The 13452-nt window shown below is 34.6% G+C and overlaps 1 protein-coding gene across 1 annotated transcript in view; it reads left to right on the forward strand.

Annotated features, from left to right (window-relative positions):
* Positions 1–276: 276 nt before the first annotated feature.
* The window catches only part of LOC115449797, a 31795-nt gene continuing 18619 nt past the window's right edge, over positions 277–13452 (forward strand). The window contains exon 1 of the mRNA XM_030177689.2: positions 277–486. Within this exon, the coding sequence (XP_030033549.1) occupies positions 441–486 (46 nt within the window). The 5' untranslated portion in view covers positions 277–440. The remainder of the gene's footprint in view (positions 487–13452) is intronic.

Below are 13452 nucleotides of genomic sequence, written 5' to 3' on the forward strand. Positions count from 1 at the left end.
GGTTACAAACTTCGTCATAAATAACCAGACTAGACACTATTATACAAATACAACAATACAACAAAAACAACACAAAGTAGCTCCAATTACCCTACTTTTAAATATGTAATTTGATACAAAGACTATCAGTCATATTTACCAGTAAAAGCGATTATCGACTGGTTTCATAAGGTCACGAAAATTGTAAGCAATGACCGCAGATGGGTGTGGGGCAAGCGATTGCGAGCGCGGCTGAACAGAGCGAACTTAGTTTCAGTTCTGTGCTAGCCGCCGCCGGATAAAGTCGTCTTACGTGTCCGTCTAACACAAATTATTACGCGAAGTTTAGCGTGATAATAAGGGGGCTATATTTTATCGCGAGTGAACAGAAGTGATTATAACCATCTATGAAGGAATGAATCGACTGTGATATGTGATAAAACAAGTAATTTGAAATCATAATGAGGATGTATGTCTTATTGGCAGTAATCAGCTTGTTAATAAAAGGTACGCTTAGTTAATTAGAGTATACAATTGTTTAATAAAAGATAATCAACAGTGAAAATTAAATATTACATGGTTTAACATAGAATAAAAATAATACAGCTTGCGTCGGATTTCAAATAATACATAACACTCGTTGGGCGCCAATAAACTATTTCTAAATATTGTGGAAGGAAGATGAACAATATACTTGATGAAATAACAGCAATACAAATAATTAAAATAAATAAAGATTATTTAATTAACAATAAATAATTGCATAAAATATTTATTGTTTAAAATTTAAAACTTGCAATTTCGTCTTTGTTAAACATGCATAAATATTATGACTAAAAATAATTACTCTATATCGTTGTACTTATAAGGTTGAAAAATTGAAGTTTCTTTTTTGAGCAAATATTTTTGCTGCATTAAGAAACCTGCGTCATTGTAACTATAATATGATGGAGAAAGTTGCAATTTTAGTGGCGTTCAGTTATTATGTTATATAAACTCAATCGAGTTTGAATGTTAATACGGTCGACATGAAAATTTAAAATGTGATGTAGTGTAAACCAAAATAAGTGTTTAACTCAAGCATAGATTATAAGCTAAAATATTTGCATTAACATAGGACTGCGTAAAAAGAAAAAAAACATTTTACTTTTTAGAGCTTGTAGGCACTGTGAAAGAAAAAATATTCTTTGGTTTTAAATCGAGTAGTTTAAGTTTAATGTTTGTATGTTCGATGTAGCATGTGTATAATAAGGAGTAATACTAATTATTTCACTAGACATCGCTCACGGATTCGCCTACGTGCAAAGCTTTTTCAGTACAAAAATCCTTAAATCACTATAACGAACCTTAATCCTTCTGAATGACTAGCGCTACCTAATGAAAAATTTTAATATTTTCCACTTGCGCAAATTAACGGCATTTTTTTTAACGGGAATTTCTGCCGCCAAGCAACAGTTTGAAATCATTATTGTATTCCAGTTTAAAGGATATTTTAGCTAGTGTAACTACTGGGCATAATAAGACTTAAGATCTTATGTCTCAGGATGGCGAGCGCAGTAGAATACCAAACAATACTTTGTAATTCAAGGTGTTGGATGGTGTTTCTACTGTTTATGAGCGGTCGTATCGATTACCATCAGGCGAACGGCAAGCTCGTCTCGTCATTCAGAGCAAAAAAAAAATGTAGCTTATATGCTATTTGAAAAATAGGCTCATCGCCTAAATGTGCATCGGATCACACTTGACGTAAGGCGGGTGCCGTGGTTGCACCTCTGTATAGCCTTTCGGAGATAAATGCGTGATCATGTGTGTGTGTGTAATAGTTAATTAGAATTGAAGATCAAATAAATAATTATCACAACTAATTAGAATAACAAGTTAATTACTGTTAAAATTATTTCCTAGAATCCAGTGTTAGGTTATTTAAGCACGGTAATAATATTTTACTCCACCTATATTCAATGTGGTGGCCATTGCTGTACAAATATATTATTTGAAGGTGAAATAATACGAAATATATTATTCAATCACGATAGAATTAGTGTTTGACTGAAAACCAATTTGTAGTAACAGTCTGTTCTATTTTGTTTAGTAGCTGAGATTTCAAGAGGTTCAAGCAACTATCAGTAAAGCTATATTTCGACTGGCAAGGCTCACAGCAATATTTTACGGAAGAACTTTGAATGTGTTTACACTAATAGCAATAGTTGAATAAATATACATAAATACGACAACTTCCAAATTTACAGCTTGCCATGTTTGTTTACTCGATGAAAATCACTTACAGAATTAAATCTGCAAGTTTTCTTGCTAATCTAAACCTCGGTTTAAGACTGGCACTTTATTTACTGGCCCTTGCTACATAACTTACCAAGGAATGATACTCATTGATAAACACCATCAAAGCTTAAACAAATAGCTTTATATTCACAAAAGTAATGACTCTCATATCAAAGAAATAATGTTCAGTAATGACTGAACATTATTTCTTTGATATGTTAATGCTATAAAACCTATGCGAAGGTCATTGATGTTGTCATATTAGCTTTGTTTATTTCGTGACATATGTATGCAGATATTATTTTATCTCGTTACGATTTCGACCAGGATGGGATTAATTGCAGGGCTAAGTTTCCTAAGTATTCAGATGGCTTCCTCTTTACGTGGCCATACCATCGCAACTCGCTCTCGTGCGTTTTATCGGCGATGTCGCGCACAAAAAATTGTTAAGAATATAACTATTTTTTAAAACGACCCGGTCACCTTTATTTTATTAATCGTAAAAAATACAAAAACGTTTTGTGCAGTGCAAACCGAGGAAACAAACTACAGCATTTTTTTCTATAACGTCAGTACGCGGCTCTATCTATCTGCCAATTACGTAGTTCAAACTTTTCTAGACTTAAACCGTCGGAGACGTGGAAGCCTTATTTTACAGTCACTTTAATGTATGTCACAAAATGTATTTCGAATACTGGTCGAAAATTCGTGACTATGATTAATGGTTTGTAATTATAGTTCAAAACAAAAGCTATATTGCCATTAAGGCGTGTTCGTATTACGATACGTTTATAGTGCTGAGGTCTCGGGTTCGGTCTACAGATCCGTCATAGTGATACTGGTTTTTGTATTCAATATCAGTCCAGAGTGTAAAATTTGTGCTCGGTATATCGCCATCGATATATCAATGGACTTACTTTCTACACACGGTGGAAAGTGAATGCATCAGTTGCACCTCTGCCTACGCTTTTGGAGATAACAGAGTTCATTATGCAGGTTATTCTAACACAATCCGACACTGAAGTTATCTGAGGGATGATGCAGACAGACAAAAGGCGGATCTTCAGAATTAAGAAAAATATTCGATTCGTAAATCGGACACAGTTGTTTTATATATTTTATTAAATAATATCCGGGATTGATATTTCCAGTGTCTGAAATTATGAAGACGGCTGGTCTTAAAAACTAAGCAATGTGTCATCATGTGTATAATCTATAATAATATTATAAAGAAGAAAAAAATTTAAGTTTGTTTCTGGGTTTGTAGGGACTAATCTCTGAAACTACTGAAGTGATTCAAAAACAATCACTAGGTAGCTACATTACTGCTAAAAGTAAGCATGTTTTTTTTTACTCGGGCGGAGCCACTGGCATAACCTATTATTACAAAACAAAGTCCGACGCCGCGTCTATCTGTCTATACGCGATAAATTTAAGAACTACCTAACTGTTTTCGATTAAATTTAGTCTGGAGACAGTTTGAGGACCTATGAAGGAAATTAGGCTATGTATCCCCAACAATCTCTATCACAACTCACAAGTTGCCAGGTCTAGTTTACAGGTGGTAGGTCTCTCATTTGTAAGAGTCCGCCTGGGTAGGTACCAAGCAGCAGTGTGACACTGTTCTGTTCCGGTTTGAAGGGCATTGTAGCCAGTGTAACTACTGGACATAATAAGACTTAACATATCATGTCTCAGGATGGCGAGCGCAGTGGACTACCAAACAATACTTTGTAATTGAAGGTATTGGATGGTGTTTTACTGTTTATGAGCGGTCGTATCGCTTACCATCAGGCGGACGGCAAGCTCGTCTCGCCATTCAAAGTAATAAAAAAAATAAGGTAAACGTCGTGAACAAAAGATAGTAATTAATAAAATGTACCATCTAATTTGTAGTAAGTCGTTTATTTTTAATATAGTGCACAAAGTGACCGTAGAGCCGCAGCAAACTGTTTATGCCTTAAAGAACCGTAAATTCTTCTTACAATAAACTTTCCCAAGATACATAGTATTTAAACGGATATTTATTCGTGGAAGCAGACACACGTTCAGCCGTTGCCCTCTCTAGGGACGTAGGAGGGAACCAGTACCATTGTATAACTGAGTTTATGTATGTATAATTGAGAAGTGCAGTATTCTACATCACGCATGCGTAGTTTTATTACTTCTTTTATCTTTTTTACCTCCTTAATAATGTTGTGCATGAACATTATGGAATGACAATTACTGTTTTTCTATATAAATATTACGAAGACTATTTCTTTTAATAATGACGCAATATAGTTCCTTTGATCACGAAGTCATGTAATTTACATTCGTTATCTTCTTTCGCTTGTACTGTTTTTGAAGCGTGTGTTATTTGTATTGCTTAAAATAGATATTTGTTCTTGTTAGTACTCGGTAAGAGATGATAGAAAACGAGTATTATGTGGCCTAAGAAAATCTTGTATCATCATATTATGTACTTTTCATAATATATAAAATACACACACTCATGCCTTTTATCCGTGAATGCATAGGTAGAAGGGCATCCCGTGCACTCACTTTATGCTCTCTGTATACCATCCAATGATGAAATAGAGGACGATCCTTATCACCATATCGGGCACGAATTCCTGATACCGGGCTGATACTGTAGAAAACCCAATATCACTTCGTCCGACCCGAGGTTCGAAGCCGAGGCAGTCATACGCAAAACGTGTTACGATATAAGTTTTAAATGAACTAGTAAGGTATGTATGTATAATCAAGATAGTAAGAAACCCCAGGTTATATTAAATCATGAACATTTGAAGAGGTCATGCAGACGTAATATTTTAATACAGCTTTTGTAGAAAAAAATCAATATACAAATATTATGATATGTGCCATCACGAATGTACAACACCTTTATCTTTATACCGTCTAGGCATGGGACATCACTTTGACTCTTGACTGGAATTCGGAACCTCAGAGCAGTAATAGAACTACGCCGCGGGGGCACACAATTTATTATTAAAGTATTTTCTAAATTCTTTCTACGGATTCTACCAGTAGGTCAGTTTTACACTGTGCACACTTATATCCGATATAACATTTGGTTCCTGTGTAAAAAAATATCTTTATATTCCCAAGCGGGCTGAGTGAACAAACGTATAGAATGAGAAGAAAAATGAGGTACAAATCCAACTCTTACTGTGGTCTAAATGCAATTGTTTTGTAAAATATCACAGTGTGTAGCATCTCGACTTTTCCCTTATGGGCCAGTAGAGGTATAACACTACATTACGCTTTCTATGCTTGGGTACGTAAGCGGTGTAATGGAGGCCCAGTAAAATAACACACTTTACTAAGGAATTTATTGACTGTGATCATATTTGATACTGCTTGCACCGAGGATATTAATCTAGAACATTTTTGATGTGTGTGCCAAATGCCATATAAAACCGTTTCGAAGAATCTATAATAATAATAATAATATCAACCCTGTATTATATACTGTCCCACTGTTGGGCACAGGCCTCCTCTACTACTGAGAGGGATTAGGCGTTAGTCCACCACGCTGGCCTAGTGCGATTTGGTACACTTCAAATCTCGAAAATTCCTATAGAGAATTACTCAGGTATGCAAGTTTCCTCACGATGTTTGCCTTCACCGTTAAAGCAAGCAATAATTCACAAATAATACACACATAAGTTTTAAGAAAAGTCGTAGGCGTGTGCCCTTGGGATTTGAACCTGCGGACATTCGTCTCGGCAGTCCGTTCTACAACCAACTAGGCTATCGCCGCCGAAGAATGAACTTTAAGTTTAATAAACATCTACAATTATTTACGAACTTTACATTGATAATAATAGCAGGACGGATTATCCCAAGTACTTGTGTAGTTTTTCATAATGCCAAACTGATCCAGCCTCGAATAAAAATAACCGTTAAACAAAACCTGCGCACCGCAGCTGACCTGATTATATTTGGCCCTCTTATTCTGTAGTTCATGTCGACGAAATTAAGGTTGTTACAAGTTCTAAGATTAGTTGCCAATAGAAGTCATTTCAGAAGTTAACGTTGACTTTATCGATTCGCAGTAATCTGGCATCTGAAATATTGTTTTTGTTGTCAATTGTACAAAGATACGTTCGTATTAATAATTGAATTCGCAACTTTATGCACATACATCTGATTCGTTCCTGGTTTCAGTATACAACATATATAATTCTAGCACGATTAAAACACACATGAAGATTATCTATTTCCAATGAGCCATATTGAACTTGAAACAGGCTTGCTTCTAGATCTCACTTCACCACTAACACACATAAACATATCCATAACTCAATTCTATTTAAAATATGTATGTACGTGACGGACAATAACACGCACCACATTTCGTTTTGGTCAACTACAACATTAATAATACTTTTTCCCTTTTCTCGCAGTAAAAAAGACATTATGTGATACTACTGGCCGCAATGCGAACATAAATACAGTATTATTACTTATGTAATTTTTTGCCCGCGGGTTAACAGTCTTTGAAGTTTATTACTACCCTGCGCGGGCCGAATTGGATTTGTAGATAAATTTGTTCCGCGTATTCCGGATTTAATCTCTCTTAGAGCAGATTTTAATTCAATTCCTTGAGAATTTATTGTTGTAATTTTTCTACAGTTGTTATAATAACCTTGTTTATTGAGTATTGGATGGGTGTAATGGATCAAAGTTTATCTATTAATACTACGCAGAGTCGTAGAGGATAATATGTGAATCATTTTCTTCATGTGTATAGGGCATGGATTCGTATTCGGTCTCTCATACGTCACGCCTCAACTCAAAAAGAAAAAGTTATTTTATTTATTGCAATAATAAGATCGGGCACTTTACGTCAGTACTTTGACGACTTGAATAAATAATTGGCAACCTTTAGTGAACATAAAATTTGGTTAGGTGAACATAAAATTTGCAACCTTTTAGAGATATAAAAATACAAAATGCTTTTTTACGATAACAATGTAGCAACGATCACACAGCCTCTAGACGTCGAATAACAACCTATCGGCTTCGGAAAACACAGCAGATGAACAAGCAAATGTAGCTTACCATTCAAAATCTATAGTATCCACAACAGTTGATATTATAATTACCTCTTGCATAGAACAGTGGTTGAAAGACAACCACATTACGGATATTCAGAAAAATTTAATCACATTTCACATTTATGTCACTAATTTTATTAAATCAATTTATGTTTAAAATATACCTACCTCATTAATAAATGATACTTCAATAAGATACATTTCTACAACACATGATGACACCATAAGTTATAAGCATAAGTAGCCACCTGTATCCTGTTGCTTTTCACGACAAGTATCACAGTTCTCCAAAAAATAAACACTTTCATCACGCGAGCTAAGCCGCACACCACAAACGGTAGTCACACGCTACTTAATAATTAACTCATACATTTAGATTAGGGGTTTTGTGTTGGAAACGGCATTCGCAGGAGTGCCAACATAAAAACTTTACGCATGCCTTGTAACCCATTAAAAATTTTAAACCCTCTTTGAAGTCAAAAGCCCGACGCCTGCATAGACACGCGAAATTGTGTATATGGCTGGATTCTGAACGAACCGCGTTGCGAGCAAAATTGCAAAGTAAAAGCTGTTGTTCTGCATGAATACATTACCTGGGTTTTATTCATGATATATGCTAAATTTTCGCACAAACTTTTACTTAATATTCGTAAGGCTTATTAAGCATCGCATAATTTAATGAGTACACAAATACAAATGAACTCCTTAATGGTGTTGCAGTTATTGTTTTATGTGGACATTTAATTATTTTCAGTAGTTCTCGTGAGCAGTTTCGTTGAGTTACGTTTTTGCACATCGGATTTACTTAATGAGGCCCAGAAGGCTTAAAGTATTTAATTCTCAGTGTACGATATAAAAGTAATTTTAGGTTACATTTAAGCATAAAATATTTATTTAACCCGAGACTGTTTCATGGCGTAGGAGGCTTCAAAAAGTTTTATATGATCTTATTTGTGTTTGATAGCGAATATTAGGTTAAGCTTCAAATTAATTCTGTTGAATTTATTTTCTAGTTACCATCAGAAAGATTGCTGAATTTGACTTTACGATTTTATTCACACGCAAAATATTTAAAACATTTTTATAGCATAGTCCTACAAGGGAATATATTGGTTACCTGTTAAGATCTGGCCTTTAGATTATTTATTTTTTATATTTAACACCCACCATACCAGGAGCAAAATTTTGAGAACCAGCCATTTCATGCAATGTACAATTTTTTTACAGCGTGTCTCTTCCACATATTTAATATGAATATAACATTTTTGAATTAGGTATTAATTTTAGGAATAAACGGAGGGCAAAAATGTATCCGATATTTAACACTGGCATTATATGGAAAGTAATTTTTAACAAAACAGTCGAACAAAATTCAAAATTATCTAATGACTGAATATGCTACTTTCGTAGTCGTCTAAACGGAACGTGAATAATCAATAGACACTTACGCAACATTAAACATTAAAGCCATCGACCAAACGGATGGAATAATGGAAGGTTCCTTAGCCTCGACGGATAACTGAAAACGATGTAAGTCATAACAAAATCTGTAATACTTATCTCTAACCGCCGTAGTTTAAAGTCAACCTATATGACGTCTCAAAATCAACTAAATGTGAAAGGTTTTCTTTAATGGCTTCGAATGACGAGACGAGCTTGCCGTTCGCCTGATGGTAAGCGATACGACCGCTCATAAACACTAGAAATACCATCCAACACCTTAAATTACAAAATATCGTTTGGTATTCCTCTGCGTTCGCCAACCTGAGACATGAGATGTTAAGTCTTATTATGTCCAGTAGCTACAAAGTCGTTCAAACCGGAACACAACAGTGACTACGCACTTCTGCAGGCAGACACGGCAGAAATAGACATTTCGATGGTACCTAGTAACCTACCTAGGCGGAATCTCACATATGAGAGACCTACAATCAGTACAATGTTTCTAAGATTAAACAGTACAAGTTTGTAAAGGTTTAACAAGGTTTCGCGTCTGTTACACCCGACTGATTGTTGTTAAGTCCAGTTTCATGCCTCTAGGGAAATATGGAAAAGAAAATATTTGTGAAGCGAACCTTTCTTTGTCGTAGAAATTATAATATTTTATTATAGCCCAAGGGTGGTTTCCAATTCTGCTTTGCTTACTTTGACTCTCGTTTTTTTCTGAAATGACAATGATAGGAATAGAACAGAGAATTATATAATAATGTTATTCCTAGTCGGGATAACACGACCTTACTGCGCGATTCGCGACCTTATGGAATGAGAAAATACTTTTTTATATGGAGTATTTAGAAGCGTTTGCTCTTGCTTCATCGCTGCGATCATCGTTGTTTCATTAATATGCGGTGGAACAAGCGAAACTAGACCCTATGTTTGCGTCCAATTTTGTTAGCGAAGTTAAACATTTTTCGGTAACATCTGGTTGTAGTTACAAAGATATCAACAATGTAATATCACATGGCACCGAAATGGTTGGTATTTTTAAATATTTTTTGTCGAGGTTCTAAAAAAATATCATATTTATATTTTTCCCGACGTCGAATAACATGTTGTAAACTTTCTCGTATCATAACTAGATATTATTAGGGCTCTGTAAACGAAAGAAAATTTTTCCGAATTAAAAACCTGTTTTTTTGTATCGCTTTATCAAGTCGTAAGGTAACTGTCATGAAGTAATGATAGGGCGTTTTTGAAAGGTGTTCCTCTAGTATAAAGTATAACTCGGAGGAGAATCTACGACACGGCCTAGACGTGAAGTATTTCATCCAAACCTTTTCAGTAGTTTCTGTATATGTAACAAACCCACACATCGTCACAATTTCTATTATATTAAATATAAATATTATACTTGAGTGCCTTGAGGCATAACCGAGTGCCACTAATATTATACTATTCCAACCTACTTAACCCCCACACGTTCGTGTTAAAAGTAATGGATATAGCCGCTGTACCATCAAGAGATGTGATAAAGGCTAATTTACATTTAAAAAGAACTTCTTGTTCGCCGCAACGTAATAGCTAAGGAAAAGAATAATGTTTTAATTCACATTCTTTTTAGATCGTAGGATATAGTGTTATGAGTAGAGGATCTGAGCGGAGAAAAGCGAGACTGACTTTTACAGACAATACAATTATGAATATGATCTCTTTTAAGGAGACATTAAGCTTATTTTACTCTGGCAATGTAATATTAATACATTGTATACGTAAGTATAGTTCAAATAATGCCATTTATGTTTGACGGCTTATCTCGTACAAAATAAAAAGCAATATATTTTCTTTCAATTGAAGTACTACTGCTACCTATTTTGTAGTATTTAAAACAAATATATCCGATATAACATAGACTGGGAGACTAATCAGCCCTCAAGCCCGCCACTTCAACTCGTGTGAGCTAAAATTTTCAATAGCATTTATTAATACGAAGCACTAAAGAAGTGAGTAGTTGGGCAGATTGTGGGATCACCCATAAACACTAATAAATGTTGTGTCGATTTTAGGCCCCAAAAAACATTTTTTTTATATATTCACATAGAACTCCGTGCCGGAATTGTATCCATGGAACTGAATTATATACAATTATAGATTTAGTTTAGAATTAGTACATCAGACATTGCGATAAATAATAATCACTATACCATCATTTACTTATCTGATGCTACAAATACATTCGGCTTTGATAAACGGCTCTTTCATCACAGTAATCACTGTAATAATTTATAGTGAAACTATGCTGTTATTCAAACAAAAGGGTTTTAATAATCAACGTAAATAGTAGTAAAATGAAATATATGGCGAGGAAAATCCAAATGCTATTTCAGATACACCAGATGGAAGTTTCACAAATATTTGAGCCAAACTCACACCAACCTAAATATGAAATAGTTTAGACAACTGCAACAGGCTTCACATTGTTGACGAATAGTTTGAGAATACTGTTCATTTTCTGACCACGTCACTACCATGCTTTTATGAAATCCGCAATACAATTAAAGTATTAACTCTTTTTTTTATAGAAGTTCGGCAAAGTGGCTTCACTGACCTGATGTTAAACGAAGTGAAGCTTAAAGAAAGTGCCGACCGAACTCAGATTGAAAACATTGTATTAACTACCTTACCGTTCAGAACACAAAAGTGATATCAAAAATATCAAAACATATAAGCATTGTTGACGCGCAAACGCTGTCAACTCGTTGCTGCGAAACACTACACAACTATGAGTCTGACAGACGAAAGTTGATTCATAAAATTCAGCAACTCGATACAATGCAAACTCCGCCAACTCGATAATGTCAACTGTATGCTTAAAGAGAAAAATATAATATAATATAATTTATATTACTAGAGATTTTTTAATGATCATTTTGTACAGTTAAAAACTACTTTTATAAAAAAAAATTGTGAGCCTATCTATAAAAGGTTAATAAAATAAATAAATTGATGGTTTTAAGGAACATTGACACAACAAGCAACAATAAAACAATTTCCGTATTTGTGTGAAAATTTAAATCAATCGTTGTGTAATGAATATACACAAACCCTCACGCTCATGCCTTTTATACTCGAATGGGTAGGCAGATGCGCAACTGGAACCCCCACTTTTTGCTGTGAGCATTCTGTCCTGTAATAGGGAGCCCGTCTATCGCCATATCGGATACAAATACCAAACTCCACTCTGATACTGAGTAGAAAAACTTAATACCACTGCCCAATACGGGAGTTGAAGCCAAGACTTCAGCACTGCAATCGTACTGTAATACAACTACACCACCGAGACAGTCAAGCATTAAAGAATGTAATAAAAAAAAATATTTTTGTTTGCCAGTAACGCATTCAAAATACATATACCTCTGTAGCTTACTAAAGCGGAAGTAAAGATACGCGAAGTGTGGAAACTTTGTTCCATTTTAGTTTAAGGAAAGCGTTACATAAGCTTGCATAGTAAAACAAGTATAAACGTCGTGCTTGAGACTTCTATAATAAGAATTAAGTAAATTATGTGTCACTAACTTCTGTGCGCGGTTCCGCTCGCGCCAGTGTTTATTTAGGATTAAAGCTTGTTATGTTTTTATGTGATAAAACACTGATTGGGTTGGTAATCATATATTTATTACAAAATTATTTAAGACAGACACTATACGAAACAATATTTTTCGTGAAGAAAAATATAACTAATGTATTACGTATAGTAACTAAGATTTTAGGAAGCCCTACAGCGAAAAGGAACAAAGATTAGAAAGGGGCTCTCCTCTACTCTGATCTGCAATATGAGTCGATGATTTAATAATGAAAACGTATAGTAAATAATATTAGATGCTATACAATAATATTGCATTTATTATAATTGTAAATGCAACACTAAAAACGATTTCGGAAACTGTTCCCAACACTTTGCGGACAAATAGCATTCGCAGGAACCTTACTAAAACTGTTGCTAATTTAAGCACAAACTTAGTAACTCAGTAAGGTGAACATCAGCTCTTGTTCGCTTTCTGTAAACATTATAATAACACTAGGTATTAACCGTGGCTTCATCCGCGTCAAACAACCGTATGGGGACAAAAATTAACTTTGTCTTAATATAATCGTTCTACCATATGATCTATCTACCCTATTATATATAAAGCTGAAAAGTTTTTTTTTGTGGTTTGAATGCGCTAATCTTAGGAGCTACTAGTTCGAATTGAAAAAAATATTTTAGTGCTGAACAGCGTGTTTATCGAGGAAGGCTGTAATATCAGAGTGTATAACAACACCCTATAACCAATAGAAGCGGGGCTTCAATGAAAAATGTTGCAAAAACAGGGAAAATTTATTCCTTTTGACAGCTTCCATTGCGTGCACAGCGTAAACGGTTAAAATTACGTAACAAACATGTATTTTCACGAAATAATCCTCCAAAAAAAATCTTATAATGTGTTATAGAACAAAGTCCTCCCGCTGAATTTGTCTGCCTGTCTGTCTGAACGCGATTAACTCAAAAACTAACCAACGAATTTCGATTAAATTCGGTATGAGGATAATTTGAGACCCTGGAAAGTAAATAGGCTACATTTTACCCCGAGAAAATATATAGCTGGACTTTTATCCCGGAACAATATTTTCGGACGAGGCTGCGAGC

Source organism: Manduca sexta, chromosome 26, assembly GCF_014839805.1.
Source record: "Manduca sexta isolate Smith_Timp_Sample1 chromosome 26, JHU_Msex_v1.0, whole genome shotgun sequence".
NCBI classification, from domain to species: Eukaryota; Metazoa; Arthropoda; class Insecta; order Lepidoptera; family Sphingidae; genus Manduca; species Manduca sexta.